Source organism: Bubalus bubalis, chromosome 19 (genome assembly GCF_019923935.1).
Source record: "Bubalus bubalis isolate 160015118507 breed Murrah chromosome 19, NDDB_SH_1, whole genome shotgun sequence".
NCBI classification, from domain to species: Eukaryota; Metazoa; Chordata; class Mammalia; order Artiodactyla; family Bovidae; genus Bubalus; species Bubalus bubalis.
In genome coordinates, this window is record NC_059175.1 from 2058518 (window position 1) to 2076088 (window position 17571).

The 17571-nt window shown below is 50.2% G+C and overlaps 1 protein-coding gene across 3 annotated transcripts in view; it reads left to right on the forward strand.

Annotated features, from left to right (window-relative positions):
- The first annotated feature begins 643 nt into the window (after positions 1-643).
- The window catches only part of KCNIP1 (potassium voltage-gated channel interacting protein 1), a 403203-nt gene continuing 386275 nt past the window's right edge, over positions 644-17571 (forward strand). For 2 of the 3 annotated variants that reach the window (XM_006075529.4, XM_045163645.1), the window contains exon 1: positions 747-1151. In XM_006075529.4, coding sequence (XP_006075591.3) covers positions 899-1151 — 253 coding nt within the window. In that variant the 5' untranslated portion in view covers positions 747-898. Of the gene's footprint in view, positions 1152-17571 lie in introns of all 3 variants that reach the window. The other variant, XM_006075532.4, reaches the window with a different exon arrangement.

Sequence of the window (17571 nt, forward strand, 5' to 3'; positions counted from 1 at the left end):
TGTCCAATCCACACAGTCTATGGTACTGAACGGCAGCCAGACTTTTTGTTAAGCCATAGTTGGAGTTCACATTTGCCGACTACCTTGCAGTTTTACTTCTAAGAGTATCGTACTGTAGTCAAATTGTCTGAATTTCAGCCATTCCTCTATGCATCTCTGAGGAATACTTTCTTCATCCAGAAAAGCCCTATTTGCACTCCTCTGCTGCCCTGATGAGAAAGGAGACTCTTACCTGCTCTGCAGGGGTGGGAGCTGGAGCTGAATGGCAGACTCTGGGTGGGCGTGTGTTGGGGGTGTCGGTGAAAAGGCACCTGGAGCCAGGAGGCAGCAAGGGCGTGACTTTGCGGAGGCTGGCAGCCCCTGCTGCTGGCACCAGGGAGCCACACAGCCCAGCTCCCGTGGGGCTCCCCGCTTGGCCCGACTTCTCCATGATGCAAACCAGGCCACTCAGAGGCTGCCTGCAAACTTTCCACTGAGCGCTAAGCAGTGATCTCCCGCTCTGGGGGGAGTCTTCCCAGGTCCCAGTCAGGCACAGCTCAGAGAATTGATCTATTAGATTAACCAGGAAGGAAAGAGCGGGAGAGCGAGCCGGGAGGCTGTGGAGTGGAGCGTTTTTGCGTAGCAGTCCCCTCCCTTCTGACTTGGGTATTAATTGCTACATTACCACTGCCATGTAAGAAAGACAGTCAGCAAAGCCTGGGAGAGCTCCAGCTCCTCCCTCCCTGCTCTGCTCAGCTTCCCTCTCCTCCTCCATCCCCTCGCAGCGCCCTCTGCCCTGGCGGTGCTGGCCCAGCCTGGCATCTGGAGGTCCTCCCGTGTCGAGGACTTGGGGGGACAGCGGGAGGGGCTTGGCGGGAGGAAGGAAGGGAACAGACACCGTGCCCTGTGGGCTCTCTGGATGCAGAAGCCGGACTCACTGCAGAGGCAGCTGTGCTGTTCCTGGAGCCTCTGGGGTGCATCCATCTCTCAGGATCCGAGCAGGCAGGCTCCAAGTTCCAGGGCACGCAAGGTGGGTGCCTCCCTTCTGGGCGCTGACAACACAACCTGCCTTTCCTCTGCCACCATGAGCGGCTGCTCCAAAAGATGCAAGCTTGGGTTCGTGAAATTTGCCCAGACCATCTTTAAGCTCATCACGGGGACCCTCAGCAAAGGTAGGGAGCCTGGCCTTGACCCGCGTTTTATATCTTGGTGTGGTCTGGCCAGTCCGAGTGCCTCGGTGCAGTAAGCGTGGCATTTCGGTCCACCTGGGTCACCGAGGAAGCTGGAGGAGAAACTGGTGGCTGGGTTTCGGGGTTGCTGACAACCTGGGTCCTGGCTCTGAGCAGGCGGGCACCAGGCCAGGGAGCTCAGCGGCTGTAATTGCCCGGAACTTTGGAAATGGATTTGGTGGTGTGTGGCTGATTGGTTACAGGCGGGCAGAGGGACAGGACCCTTCCCAGAGCACTGGAAACGGCTTAGAATGACTAGAGTTTCAAGAAGTTATCCACAGAGGAGTGTTGTGTCTTGTTGATAAAAGAGAGGTTTGATGCGGTGGGCTGTGAGTAATTCTGCAGATCAGAGACGCTGGAGGGAGCCAGCAGGAGTGGCTTCGAGGCTGGAATCCGTGGTGCACTGGTGAATACAGGATCTATATTAGCTCTGGGTCTGATGTGCCGAGAGCTTTCTCCTCTTGGGTTCCAGGGTCTCGCGTTTCTGGGGTTTTGTTCATCATTTCTTTGTGGTTTGGGATCCCTTGTCCTTCTGCGTCTCCTACGTAAGCCCATGCCCCAAGAACTGGGGTGGCAGGGAGTCTTCAGGTCTGACTGCCCAGGTAGCCCACAAAGGGTGCTTGTGGACCAGAATCAGGGCTCCTTGTGTGCCATTCAGCCTCAGGACACAGAGGGGTGGCTAACGTCTCTGGGCCATCCCTGTGTCTGGGGCCCCTCATCGCACTCTGTACCAGGGAGTATGAGGCACTCAGAGACACTCTGGCAAACTTTCTGGAGATAAAATTTGAAGAGAGAGCAGCAGCGTGATGTGACTGCACTGGCTGAAAAAACGTCTTTAAATTTTCATGCCCTTCGTTCAGGAGGAAAGAGTCTTGGGGGAAGCAGCGGACAGGGTATTTGGAGAAGGAGCGAGGCCCACAAGCCCTTGATGGGGGTTTTGAAAACGACAGTGAGAGACGATAAAGGCTGTGTATGAGCCTCTCTAATGACCTGGGTCAAGGCTGCCCGGCAGGTCTAGCCTGGTGACATGGTAAGGTGGGTATAGAAGGAAGGATGGTGAGATTCTGCTTATTTCTTTTCTCCGCTCCTTTCGCCGCTCCTGTTCTGTCCCCCACTGCACTTGTGAAACAGGTTACTGCCCCTCCTGGAACCCCAGGTGGAATGAAAACTCAAAACTGAGAGTCAGCTGCCAAGCAGAATTCCCAGGGGCTCCAGGCAGGGTGGACTGGGGTGAGGGGAGAGAGCAGAGGGCTCAGAGGATCGCGCAGAGCGGCCCCACTCAGTCCTCTGACACGAATGGAGTGCTTTCTTCTCACACCGGCGATTCTGGCTCTCGGGGTTAACGGGTGGTGAGCGGCATCCTATCCCAGTCTCTGCTGCCCAGAACGCGATGGAAAGAGCTTTGGCCTGGACTTAGGCAACCTAGGTCTCAACTCCAGCTTTGTTCCTTACGCAAGTCACAGCCTCTCTGAGCCTCAGTTTCCTCATCTGTAAAATGAATCTAACCCGTCTACCTCCCAGCCTTGTTGCAAGGATCCAGGGAAGCTGAGACACAGGCTCGCTTTGCGGGGCATGTTGCAGTGACCCCACGTGAAGGAGCCGCCAAGGACTGAGATGGGCATGGGTCTGCAGAGGGGACCCAGACCATCCAGGCTTCCAAATTCTTTCATGTATCTGACTTCAGGCGGGGCTGTACACTCCAGGCAGCATCAGAGCAGGGAGAGATCTCAGAAGGACTTAACGCAGCAAGCAGGAGTGAGCGTGAGCAGGTGAGGCCAGTCAGGCAGAGAGAGGGTGTGCAAAAGGGTGTGTATAGAAGACAGAGGGTGGATGGCTATTTGAATAAATGAGCATGAAGATACTTTCATCTGCATATTTACCTATAATCATCCATTTAACATTTATTGAGCACCTGTTCTGCGCCACACTCATAAGACACTGGACACATGGATGAATAAGACTCGAGCCCTTTGTCAACAAATGTGCATGCTGGTGGGAAAACAGACCAAAGACACAGACACAAGATGCAGACACCATGGGGATGTCACGCTGGTGCTGAGACGGAGGGAGGCATCAGAGAACAGACACCCAGGCAGGTGAAGAGCTCCTCCAAAGGCGGCATCTCAACCGAGTCCAGAAGGCACACCGGGGCTGGGCAGCAGAATGAGGTTGGCGCTGGCAGAGGGAGCTCATTGAAGCCTCAGCCTCTGCAGAGCAGCCAGCCGGTGGGTCAGGATGGCCCCCTCTCTCCACTCAGGATCCCAGAGACTGAGATCTGTGTGGCACAGAAAGGGCTCCATGGGACCAGCGCTGGGGACCAAGTGGCCGCCTGGACTTCCCTGGACCCGCTTCGGTGCTGAGTTTCTGCAGACCCACGTGCGAGGTGACACGGCAGGCACCGGGGTGGCACGCTGCTCCTGGCTCCGCAGAGAGCCCTGAGTGGTTACACAGCCCTGGCTCTGCGCCAGGCACATGCTGGGAAACCAGAGTTCTGCCCACCCCAGGTGTTCGGTAAATATTTTAAAAATAAACAACCAAGAAAGCAGGGCTAAGCCTAGAGCAGGGGAGTGGAGAAAGGTCTTTTTAATGTATAGACCAGCCCTAGGTGAATTTAGAGTAGAGCCTATGTGGACACGTGACATTTGCATCATGATTTCTGATTTTCATTGTGATTTCACTTATTCATTATTCGTTGCACTGAGCCCTAGATTTGTGATAATCCAACCTTTAGAAGAATTTCTTTCTGCTCCTTTTGCGACTGAGGAATGTAAAACTCCCAGGGACCTCCAGCTGGTCCCGGGAGCAGCTTACCGTTTCTGCCTGCCTTGGGAATAACTGGGGAACAGGGAGGGCCCACGAATGCCCATGTCCTGGTCACCTCCCTCTGATGCCAGCCCTCCCATCCTAGTGGTCTCAGTGGCTGGTGGCCTAGATTTCTCATGGCTAGATCTCCAGATGTGAACAGATCAGGTCCTCCTCCTTGACGTCGGTCTTTTCCTTCATAGCTTTGATCACGATATGTGATCTGTCTTTTCTTTTAGGAACACATCAGCTAAAGGCTGCCTTCCTCACTTGAGCTCTATGAGGGCAGGGGCCAGGTGCGTTTTTACCCACCACTGTGGCCAGTTAGGCATCCAGGGCCCGGCGCAGAGTGAGTGCACCACCAGTAGGGCTAAATGAGTGAAGCAGCGCTGCACGGCACCCTGCGGTGGTACCCGGAGTAGCTTGAGTTTCTAGGAAGCACCGTGCACACCTCTGTCCCAGAGGTGCTCAGCCTATGGCCAGAGGGTAAGCTTCCAGACAGACAAATCATTCAGAACCTTGCCTGAGCTTCTTTGTGTCTTGGGAAGGGCTTTTCAGTTGTCAACAGAGGGGCGGTCATGTGTGAGTTGTGGGGATGGGAAAGTGTCTGGCACCTTCACTCCTGCCCCTCCGGCTCTACTTTGATTTGCTTTACTTACTGCATTTTGTTGATATTTAACAGCAAGTTTCTTACTTAAAAAAAAAGAAGTTTGAAAGCCGATTATGCAGTGGAAAAGGCAATTTGATGCCAGACTAGTACATCTTGGGCTTTCTGCTGGGGAGCCTCGTGCTCTCTCTGGCCTTAGTTACCTACTCTGTGAAGTGGAATCATAAGTGTCCTCCTTATAAGATTACACAAGATGGTCGGCCTAAAGCTTCCTGCGCAACAGATCTCCCGGAAATGTTCCGTGGTGCTCCCGCAGTGGTTAACTGGTACTCTCAGGGCTGCGAGCATCTGATAGCAGGGATGTCTCACTTCCTGCTTGTTTCTTGAGCCCCTAACACAGACTCTGAGAGCAACTTCTGCTTTTTCCTTCTCCTGAGCTTTCTCTCCTGTGGCCCACCCAGGGCTGAGACTGACATTTCTTACACCTGACTCCCTGATCAGGAGCCACGAGTGTGCCTCCCAGAGCCAGGCCTCCCCTGCTCTAAGGAAGAACTTAGCAGAAGCCCAGCTCCCTGCCGGGAGTCCCAGAGCTCCAGCCCCCAGGGGACCTGCGTCCTCCTGTTCCCGTGCAGCCGGCCCCTCAGGTCTAGCTCAGAGACTCCAGGACTCGGAGGCAGAAGCTAGAGGTCGTGCAGGCTCCCCTCTGGCTGGGGAGGTTTAAGCCCATTTCCTTCTGCATTTTGTAAACCCATTTGTCACCCCAGGCACAGATGGCAAAGGCAAAGCAAAGCAGGAGGTAGGAATCCAATCCAGGAGAGCTTCAGTTGTCCTGACCACCCATGTGGCTGCGGGGTCAAAAGCGGGGCAGTGCTGATCTTGTAAGATTTATCTCAAGGACTTTGACCTGGAGCCCCAACTCCCCCTCCTGTCCTGGCCCAGGTCACTTCTCTCTGCACTGCAGGAGCTCAGCTTCAGACCCACTGGAGACAAGCTGTGCCTCTTGCCATCTCTTCACTGCTGTTCATGGGCCTCAAGAAACTGACCTTGAACCTGGGGAGGACTCTGCCCTCGGGCAGGCTGGGCTGGAGTCCCAACCCTGCGGTACACCAGCTGTGTGAATTTGGGTGAGTTGCAAAACCTCCCCAAACCAAAGTTCCTCCTTGTTCATTGGAGATAATAGCGATATCAACCACGAAAGGCTGTTTTCTCATTTAACAAGGATAATACAAGTCACAGGCTGGCAGCTTGCTGGGAAGGGGGCGACTCTGCACTTGTAGGGAGTTGAGAGCAAGTCCCTCCTGACCCTGGAAGTAGGCATTGCAATCATTTCAAACCATTTTTACAATTTTAAGGAAACTGACCTTTAGCTAAGCCAGGTGGCCTAGCTGGCGATGAGTAGCAGGGCTGGAATTAGAAGTCGGGTTCTAGTGGAGTCAAGACCAGGTGCTTCCCTGTCCCCAGGGCTGAGGAAGATGCCCCTGCAGGCATGCTCCCCACCTTGTGACCAGGAGAGTTCCCCCAGCTTCTCGTTAATTTTGTAGGTGTGTTTGTCAGAAATGATTGTACCTGCTGAATCAATTCAGGGCAGCCATCTGTCTTGCAAGGAGTTGGGACAAATTCCATAATGTGGCATGGCCTGGATTAAGGAACACTGATGGGTAAAGGGAACACCCCCACACTCCAAGGTCAGCAAGACAGATGCACGTGTGCCCACCTGGCCTCGCTATCATCTCTGGGGTCTGAGCACCTACTGAATGGTGGGCCAACTCTGCACCCACGAGGGACCCTCCCTCACCGCTCTCCATTCTTAGAGGGCAAGTGTGAAACATGGTCATGCCAGTGGAGAAATACACAAGTTTTATGTCATCAGGAAGACTAGAATAGAGACATCGACTCTTTACTAGAATTATCTAGGAAAGCAATGACCTTGCCTCTGGGGATCTTGCAACCTGTGAGATGTGACAGTGCCCTCTGTCAAAAGGAGGACACCACCCGCCTCCTGAGAAGCTCAACTTGTGCGCACCCATCTTTGCTGGGAAAATTAAGGTCCCCACCACCCCCAGTCCGATCTAGTCTGCTGTCCCAGCCATGCAGGTAAGCACTGAGTCTGTGTGAGCACAACCTCTTCCTTGGTTGCAACTGGCAACCTCTGAGCATTTGTACCTTGCCATCAGCAGAAAGTTCCATCATTCCAGTGCATTCCTGCCTCCTCAGTCCCAAGCCAGAGCCTGCCAGGGTGGGCAGTGTGCTTGCTTTGGCTCTCCCCTGTGCAGTAGCCCTCATCCCAGCCTGCAGGTCTCTTATCCTTGTCCCTCTGTGGCAGACCCATCACTCCTTGATTCATTTTGCTGGCCAGGTGCTCTCCTCAGGGATTGGGACTCTGGGGTCCCCTTAGTCCCACAGCAGAGGAGAGAGGAGGGTGGGACCTCCTCCCCCTGCCCAGGCTGTCCCTCTCTGGGCCCCCAGGCCTCTGTTCCACATGACACCCATACCAGGCAGGAAGGATTTGTTCAAGGCTGCTTATCCCAGCCCTGCTGCACAGACATCCTATTAACTTTAAGACCACGGGGGAGCACCTAGTTTGTTTCAAATTAAAAGTAGTTGGAAGTGGGCCCCTCTGGCAGGTGTGAGGGCTGCAACATGAAGACACAGTGGCTCAAATCAGGTCTTGCTCAGTGTTGGGAGGTTCGGAGGTCCCTGGCCATGCCAGTGTGACCCTCACTTTCCCCATTCTGCTCAGGTGGCAGAATCTTCCCTGGATTACCTCTCTCACCAGACTGTAAGTCCCATGTCCCAGAGAACTGTTGATTCGTGAGAACAGATGGGGTCGGGTGAAGCAGCCATGGAAGGCTGGAAGACGCAGGGGATGCACAGCTCTGGAGCCAGGCAGCCCTGGCTTCGAATCCTGCCCCTGCCTGGCAGGGCAGCCCAGGGCAAGCCATGTCCCACCTTGAGTCTGTGTCCTCCCTTGAAAAATGGGGCCAGTCTCTCCCTCCTCGTGGGGCTACGAGGAGAGGGCGCCTGTGACACCCCCAGCACCAAGCACAGAACAGCTGCCCAGGAAGAGCCACATTCCCACCCTTCTCTTCCTTTCCTGGGGTTAGACCTTGGACTTGTAGCTGGCAGGAAGGAGGCAGAGGCCAAAGAAACAAGGCCTGAGTCAAGGCTTCTTCCGGATCTTCTCTAGATGCCCTGCTCCTCCAAAGTTGCCACCTCCACCCTCAGCCGCTCTGAATTACGTCTTTGTAAACAAGGATTTGTCCACAGCTGAAATTATCCTTTTTATTCAGTGGTTTTATGTTTGTATTGACCATTCCCTTGCCCCTCTGAGAGTAGGCACAGTTGCCGCATGGGCCTTATTGGTGATGCCTCGAGCTGTGGATGGATGTTGAATAAATGATGACCGACTGCTTTCCCTGCCCAGCAACACTCAGGAAAGTGTGACTGGAGTCCTTTTCTGAGGCCTGGGCTTTGTTAGGCTAGTGTGGAGGCCTCCCATGCCCCATCTTCCTGTTCTGAATTTCTGTGCAGGAGGTTGATAGAAGTCACCAGCCACAGTGACCTTGATGAGGTGAAGGGTCAGTGCAAGTAAGACCAAGGGCCTGGCCACCCCTCCACCCTGGTTCTTGCATGCTCTATGGGATTGCCCTTGCTGCCCGTCCATGGAGGCTGGCCAGATGCACAGAGGGGAGGTCACACAGGCTCCCCAGGCCAGCTGGATGCAATGGAAGCCAGCACTCCAGGAAGAGACACCAGTGAAGATGTTTATGACCGCCGTCGGCCCCCTCCCTGTACGCTCCACGAGAAAGCCTTCTTCCTGTTGGGATGATGGCAGGAGGGCCATGAATGCAAAGCTAACTGTGGTCCTGTCTTCCTAAAGCCATCGAGTTCCATTTCGTGGTCTTAGAGCTGCAAAGAGCAGCTGACTGGGAGCTGGGCCTGGCTTTGATTCCAGATCCCTCCCTTCTCTGGGCCTCAGTGTCGTCATCACGAAAATGAGGGAGTGGCTGGTTTCAAAGATCCCTTCCAGTTTTAGAACTTTAAGATTTCCCAGCAGTCCTTGTAACACTATGCATGGCATCTGCTCTATGCCTGACATTGCTGTGAGCACTGTACACAGTTTTATTTAATACACACAAGAACCCCAGGAGGTGGAGAGCTCCCACTAACCCTCTTGACGGCTGAGAAGTTCTGGGCTTCAGGAGCGGAAGTGTCTGGCTCCAGGTCACACAGCCAGCTTGGAACACAGCCAGACTTGGAAATCAGGCTGTCTGCCTCCAAGTTCCAGTTTTACTCCCTACATGACACTCCCTTCATTTCTGAAATTCAGATCTGGTGTAGGAAAGTAATAAAGACAAAACTGGTTCTTTCCCAGCTTAACAAAGAGGTGGCACAGGTTTCAAGGCCTCCATTCTGACCCAAGCAGCACAACTCTGGAGAATTCCCCTGAGCTCTGTGACTCACCGCCCCCCAACTACACCCCAGATCCTCATGCACAGATTCCCCTTCCCCAGCCCAACCACAAAAAATATGGGAGAACTAGCCCAATAGCTGAGATTGCACAGAGGGGGAAGAAAAGAAATACCACCCAGCAAGCATTCCCATTGTAATTCCAGCCCAGCCAGTTTTCATTTCTTGCTGGAATGAGGTGGTTTAGAAGCTGAGGCAGATAATGGAGCAGGAGTCAGAAGGGTAGTTGTGATTCAGAGGCTTGTGTCTGAGAGGCTGGGGTTAGCCTACCCAATTTTCTTTCTGTAATCTTTTGATTAACCCTGGGCCAGTTGGGGTGGCATTTTTCAAACCATCTGTGCTTGACAGGCAAAGCCAAGCCCAGGCTTGCAGCTCGCTATCTGAAAACATCAGTTGGGAACCGGCTGTGCCTTGGGATACTCCTAAACCACAGCCCTGAGGCGTATTGGACTGCAGCACCCTCCTGCCGTCCTTGTGCTGATTAACCCTGTCCTGGCCTCACCCGTCGAAAAGCAGCAGCCTGTCCTGCCAAACCCAACAGGCCCCATATGAGGAATAATAACAGCCGCTGTCCATTCATTGTGTACTATTTGTTTGCTAAGGTTTTACAAGGATCCCTGCAGTCAATCCAGCCTGGCGCTATGAGTTACCTTCTTCTGTTATTCCCACCCTGGGGCTGGGAGAGGTTGATTATTTTGCCCAAGATGACAAAGCCAGAGCTATGACTCTGAAGCTCGCATACAGTACCAAAGAAGCACTCTCTGCATCCAAGCCCTCAGCACTGACATCCTCCATTATGGGCTTTTCTGTGCTCCCCGCCCCCGTTCACGTGCCGAGGCCCTAACTGTGTTCAGGCTGTACAGTAAGCCCCCTGCATAGCAGCCTTCAAGTTGCCAGCTTTCAAAGACGTGAACGCGCGTTCGCAGGTTCCATCATGTAAGTTAAGTTCCTGGGTCACGACTGTCACGTGTGTGCGTCCTGTGCAAGGGGTTGTGCTTTTGTGTCCTTTACAATATTGTGCAGAGCACAGTAATGCAGCATCTTCATTTCAAGCCCAGGATGTTCAGAAGCAAGTGTAAAACCAGCGCTGATGCTTTTACATCAGCTGCTAAGAAGCACCAGCTGTTGCTGTACTGCTGTGCTTTTCAAGATACTGTACCATAAGGTTTGAAATTGGAGAAGGAAATGGTACCCACTCCAGTAGTCTTGCCTGGAAAATCCCATGGACAGAGGAGTCTGGCGGGCTACAGTCCATGGTATCGCAAAAGCTAGACACGACTTAGCGACTTAAGATTTAAAATGCTTTCTTTATTTTTTGTGTTCATTTTTTAAATATTATTGACGTGAAAAGCATTATAAACCTATTACGGAAAAGTACTATATAGTCAGTTGTGTTAGTCGGACACCTAGGGAAACTTTGTTGAACTTACAAACAAATTGGGCTTACAGACACACTTTCAAAATGGAACTCGTGAGTATCCAGGGGACTTACTATATTTCGAGATAAGACTTAAAACAAGTATTTCAGGTTCAATGAGGTGGGGCCCTGATCTGATGAGACCAGTGTCCTTACAAGGAGAGACACGCACGCAGCGAAAAGGCCACGTGCAGACACGGTGAGAACACAGCGGCCTCTGCGAGCAGAGGAGAGAGCCTCGCCAGAAACGAGCTCTGCCAGCACCTTGGGCTCGGACTTCCAGCATCCAGAGCCGCAGAGAAAAATACTCCTATTGTTTAAGCTGCCTAGTCTGTGGTATTTTGTTAAGGCAGCCCTAGGAAACTAATACACCCCACAGACAATTCTTTACATAGCATTCCTCCCACATTTTGTATTGTCATAAATGTATGTAGCATGAAATTGACCATTCTGAGGTGTACGATTCGGTGGCATCAATTGCGTTTCACAGTGTTGTACAGCCGTCGTCACCGTGTAGCTACAGAACTTTCCATCTTCCCACACTGAAGCTCTGTCCCCATCCAACAATGACGCCCCATTCCCTCCTCCACCAGCTCCTGGCCACACCTTTACTTCCTCTATGAATGTGGTTATTGTCGGTCCCTCATGTAAGTGGGGTCACACAGCATTTGCCCTTTTGCACTTGGCTTATTTCACTTAGCATAATATTTTCAAGGTTTATCCATGTAGAATGTGTCAGAATTCCATTCCTTTTTAAGGCTGAATAATACTCTAGAGTAGGGATTAACCGTAATTTTTTTTTTTTATCCATTCAACCATCGCTCTTTATCCATTCCCATATTTTTAGAATACATAATCCGCTTCCTCGCAACTCTGCCTCCAGTGATTTCTTGCCAGGTTCAGAGTCAAATACAGACTTTCCTCTGTGGTCTATAGCCTTTTTTTTTTTTAATAAAGGGTTGACTTTATTTGTATTTATTTATTTGAGTGCGGCAGACCTTAGCTGCAGCAGGCAGGGTCTCCGTTGCGGCTCACAGGCTCCGTAGCTGCGGGATGCAGACCCCGTTGCCCAGCAGCTTGCGCCTGACCAGAGATGGAGCCCTCGTCCCCTGCATCAAAAGGCAGATTCTCAACCACTGGGCCAGCAGGGAAGTCCCTACGGCCTTTGCATGATCTGTCCCTGCATTTCTGGCCTCCTACTCTGCTGACATTCTCCTCCTACCACCAGGCCATGCTGTTCTTGCTGGAACACCAGGTCCTAACCCCCGGGTCCTGACAGTCACTCTGTCCTCTCTCTGGACACACTCCACCAGCTTTCCTCTGCTTCTCTCCCGCACTTCATTCAAATCCTTTCCTGTCTGAGATCCTCATCTCCCTCTACACACAACAGCATATTCTACCCTCTGAGGCTGTCTCATTTTCCTGAACAGCACTCCTGCATTTCCGTCACACGTTTATTCCTTTGTCTCTGGCCTGGTTTGTCCACTGACAGTCCAGCTCCACAAGGGCAGGGGCTGTCCTGGCTGTAGCTGCTTTCCCAGCACCTGGGCCAGAGAAACTGAGCAGGCCACCAGGCAGACGAGATGCTCAGGAGGGGACAACGCAATGGGAAGCAAAGCTGGCCCTGGAACCTAGGCCTCTGAGTCTTCTTTTCTTTCCTGGTAGTCTCTGCCCTGCATGCCCATTAAAGCCTTTGCTTCTGTGTTCTGTCTTCTCGAGTCCATCTTTCTGTCCACATTTATTCTCCCTAGCAAGGTGCCAGTGATCCTAATTCAATGGAATGGAGAAAGGAAGAAAGGAAGGGAGGATAGATCACAAGTCTTCCTATTTGCATGTCTTCCTGTGGCCTCTAGTCAACACTCGTGAAAGCCAAGCAAACCTCTCTCTCCTGACTTCACTGTTTCTCCATACATGTCCTCAGTGTGTTTTTGTTCAGTAGCTCATCTGTGTTCTACTCTTTGTGACCCCATGGACTGCAGCATGCCAGGCTTCCCTGTCCTTCACCATCTCCCCAAGTTAGCCCAAGCTCATGTCCATTGAGTCAGTGATGCCATCCAACCGTTTCATCCTCTGTCGTCCCCTTCTCCTCCTGCCCTCAATCTTTCTCAGCATCAGAGTCTTATAAATGAGTCAGTTCTTCCCATCAGGTGGCCAAAGTATTGGCGTCAGTCCTTCCAATGAATACTCAGGACTGATTTCCTTTAGGATTGACTGGTTCGATCTCCTTGCAGTCCAAGGGACTCTCAAGAGTCTTCTCCAATACCACAGTTCAAAAGCATCAATTCTTCTGCACTCAGCCTTATTTATAGTCCAACTTTCACATCTCCAATTTGCACCTTCGGTTATCTTGCTCCCTGAGTCCCATTGATTATCTTCCCCCTGTGGTTCTCTTGTCTGTCACTCTTTCCGTTCTCAGCATTGTCCCCAAAGTCCAAGCTCTCATCATGTCTCACTGCTTTGATGCAGCTGGCAGGCCACATCTCTTCCCGATTCTCCCCTCCTGTCTCCTCCACACCAGGGCTGACAAAGAGATGGTTCATTTAACCCAGGAGCCCTACTTCTGGAAATTTACTCTAAGCAGATCATCAGAGATGTACACAAAGACTTTTTATTCAGGGGTGTGCATAAGGGTATTGCATTACAATAGTGAAAAATTGGAGATGATCTCAACTTGTCAAAAAATAGTGGGCTAAATAAATTTTGATTCATCCATCTGGTGCAATAATATTAAACCTTTGAAAAATTATTTTGAGGACTACTTAATAACAAGCAGAAATGCTATTGACATAATATCAGGTAAAAAAATCAGATCACAAAACTCTATGTACAATGAGACTCCAATCTGTGAATAGATACATGGACAGAAAAAGTAAAACAGAAAAGACACAAACAGAAATCCTGGGTTTTAGCTGAGATACATGGTTATTTTTTAAAGTTCTTCTTGATAGAAGAACTATATTCTCTGCTTTGTCTTCAATAAGCGTGTATATTTAATCAGACCATAAAATATCATTCGCTGAATACACATCTTTAATTTTTTAATTCTTCCCAATAGCTTCAATAAAAGTTATGTCTTCATTGCATTATGTCCTCTTCATATTAGAGCATGCCCAAACTTCTGGGCCTGGAGCTCAAAGCCTGTACCCTGTGGTCCCACCCCACTTCCTGCTCATATCTCCTCCAACACAAACACCTTCTCCTCCAGCCACACTCATCCTCACCTGGTTTCCAAACCAGACTTGTGTTCTGTAACCCTGAAACTACCCTCAAATGAGTCAACACACACACACACACAGAAGGAGTGTAAATATGGCAAAATATTGATAATAATTTGTGAACCAAGGTGAAGGGTATGTGTCTCCTAGATACTAATTTTGCAACCCTTCTATTATGTTAGTCACTCAGTTGTGCCCTATGGGCTATAGCTTGCCAGGTTCCTCTGTCCATGGTTTCTCCAGGCAAGACTACTAGAGCGAGTTGCCATTCCCTTCTCCAGGGGATCTTCCCAACCCAGGAATCAAACCCAGGTCTCCTGCGTTGCAGGAAGTTTCTTTACCTTCTGAGCCACCAAGGAAGCCCTTTTATAGGTGGACATTTTAAAAACCTCATAGTTGAGGAAAACAAAGGGGCGGTATCATATAGTGTTTAAAGGCATTGACTTCACTAAGAAGTGACCTTAGTTTAAACCCCAGCTCTAGGGACTTCCCTGATGCTCCAGTGGCTAAGAGTCCATGCTTCCAGTGGAGGGGGTTCAGGTTCAATTCCTGGTCAAGGAACTAAGATCCCATGTGCTGTGTGGTGCCGCCTAAATAAATAAATCCCAGCTCTGCCACCTATTAACTGAGTGACAATGACCTCAGGCAAGTTAAGTACTTCCTCGGTCCCAGTTTCCTCATCAGTAAAGTGGTGATAATGAAATCATGTATCTGTTTACTACCATTGCCTGGAGAATTGTATAAATGGAATAAATGGGTGTAAAGGTGTTAGTGAAGAGTCTGGTCACCCTGACCATTGTGGACTACTAGTACCGGTGTTAAACAATGGTTCTTAGCCATGAAGTTATCTGTGATGCTCTCTACCTTCCTCAGCACTCACCTCTGGATAACTAAGTGAAGCGCTGTGGCTTGGGGATCTTTCTGCCCCTGGCTCAGAGCAGTGAGCGTTCAGCGCAAGTTCCCGCAGCATCGACATCTCTAGGTCCTGGCATGGTGCCTGGCAAAGAGAAGGCAGCCAGTAAGGGCAGGAATCCCAAAATGAAGAACCAGAAGGGTTCAAGCTTCACTTTAAAGAAAGCTCATCTCATCAGATACAAGCTTGTAACCTTGCTGATGTAGCCGCCCTATTCCCACGTGCTTCTCAGAGATAAGGCATCACCTTGATAAATTAGCTGTGGATATAAGCTTCCTGCAGTTGGCATGGAGATGCAATTTAATTTCCAATTAAGCCTGATTTCTGGGCCGAGGGATTTGCCTGCCTCACACTGGGAGGATTATTCCAGCCAGATCTATTGTCAATGTTGGTGGTTCTGCCATGAGGTAGACTGTCATGGAAACTGGTCCTTTGGCCCTTGGATGGTTCAAGCAGGCACTGCTTTTCCCCGGAACTGAGTTTATACAAGTAGATTCAAGAAAGTTCAAAACAGACTATCCATAACAGAAATTTTTAAGACAGAGCACAGTTAACAGAGTGAAAGGGAGAAACAAGATGGTCCTCGATGCTCACAAGAAAGAAAAGTGGGAAGTTGCTCATGAGAAAAAGAGGGAAGTGGGAAGTTCTCCGAGCTCAGAGGAGAATCTATATCATCTGAGGAAGGAGACACCTTTGCTCAAACGGATGGTGAAGATTTGCTGAGCATCTTTTGTATACCAAGGGCTGTGCTGAGCACTTCATATTCAGCGTTGCACTGAATTATCACAGGCACCCTATCAGACAAAGGATGCTGTGCTTGTTTTCCTTTTTTGAGGGGGCTGCACCTTGGCAGCATTTAGGACCTTAGTTCCCCAACTAGGGACTGAACTCATGCCCTCTGCTTTGGGAGGCAGATTCCTAACTATTGGACCACCAGGGAAGTCCCTCATTTTCCAGTTGAGGAAATGGAGTCTCAACTGCCTAGATTCATAGACAATCTAGATTTGAACTCTCACCTTTCTGAGCATTCCTCCCTGCAGGCCCCCTTTCCAAAAATAAATAAAACACATAGTTTAGAACCAGAAGAATAAGGTTACACTAAGCTGAAACTTACCTCCCCCCAAATTTAAGAATAAGAAAAAGCCTTTAAAACACGTTCTGAAAGAGAGAGTAGAATGACTGAGTCTGCTTGGGGCGCATGATCCGATGGAGGGGCAAATGGCACCAGTTTCTGTTTGGCTTTCACACCTTCCCTGCAGCGTGATGGACCGGTGTGGCTAAGACACTCACAGAAAGTCAGAGGCTCAGGCTGCTCCAGACCAACAAGGTCCTGGCTTGTGACTCGAACTATTTCAGTTCCGGGAGTTGGAAAGAACCAACAGAGAGCATACAAAACAGTGTTTAAAGACACATGTGTATAAGATGTTTCAAAGAATACCACGTGCATGGCCAACAGAGTCACATAAAAATTAGATACCAAGAAGGTGTCACGTGGCCCAATTTTTACTGATGATTGCAAAAGTAAATCCTGAAGCTGTGTATAAATAAGCATGCTATCCACCCCTGGACAAGTTCTGGAATGGAGTATGGAACCAGCGGTTTGGGAACACCTGGAGAAGAAAGCAGGGTTGACCAAGAGAAGTGTGAGGTCCCTAAGAAAGAGACAAGTCAGCACAGCCTCTCTTCCTCCCTGCTTTTTAATATGGTGACCAGTTCATGGATTGCTGTGGCCGTAGCATGCCTGGGTTGCTGCCAGGTGTTTGATGGGCTGTGGGCTGGGCTATCACGGCATCAGGCAGAGCATAGCTAACTCCATCCGCCTGTCCATGTCGGCAGCTCTCCATCTGAATCTTTTCAGGGCTTTTCCAGGTGTTTATGCTTGGGCGTCACTCCACATCTGTGAGCTCTTCAGAGATGTGGCTCCAGGGAGCCATTTGAGAGCCTGGGCTCTGTGGGAAGGTATACAGAGGCACCCAACAAGCTATCAGTCCTGTCAAGAATTTGCCATTTTTGACATTAGGCAGAGACTAAGAAGCAGGACATTTGCTCCTTGGAAGAAAAGCTATGACAAAGCTAGACAGCATATTAAAAAGCAGAGACATAACTTTGTTGACAAAGGTCCCTTTAGTCAAAGCTATGGTTTTTCCAGTAGTCATACTGGAAAGTTGGACCATAAACGAGGCTGGAGTTGGACCATAAATGAGGCTGAGCACTGAAGAATTGATGCTTTCAAACTGTGGTGCTGGAGAAGACTCTTGAGAGTCCCTTGGACAGCAAGGAATTCAAACCAGTCAATCCTAAAGGAAATCAAACCTGAATACTCATTGGAATGACTGATGCTGAAGCTGTAGCTCCAATACTTTGGCCACCTGATGCGAAAAACTGACTCATTAGAAAAGACCCTGATGCTGGGAAAGATTGAAGGCTGGAGGTGAAGGGGACGACAGAGGATGAGACGGTTGGATGGCATCATCAACTCAACCAACATGAGTCTGAACAAGCTCCAGGAGATGGTGAGGGACAGAGAAGCCTGGTGTGGCACAGTCCTTGGGGTTGAAAAGAGTCGGACGTGACTTAGTGACTGAACAACAGCAAGGGGCAGGGTGCACAGTGGTTAGAGCGTAGAGTCTGAAACAATACTGTTCAGGTTTGAATTCCAGCTCTGCTGTTAGCTAATTTTGACCTTCAGGAAGTTAAATCTCTGCACTGCCATTGCCTCATCTATGAAGTTGAGATAGTAATAACAGCCTTAAAGGACCTTGTTAGGGTTAAATGAACCATACATATTAAAGCTTAGCCTGGATCCTAGCCTACAGGTGCTCAACAAATATTAGCTTTTATTATTGCAGATGACAGATTATAGTCCAAGGAGTAATTTGCTAAATACATCCTGAAATAGAAGGAGCTGCCTCCCCATACAATGAGGTATTTGTCAAAAA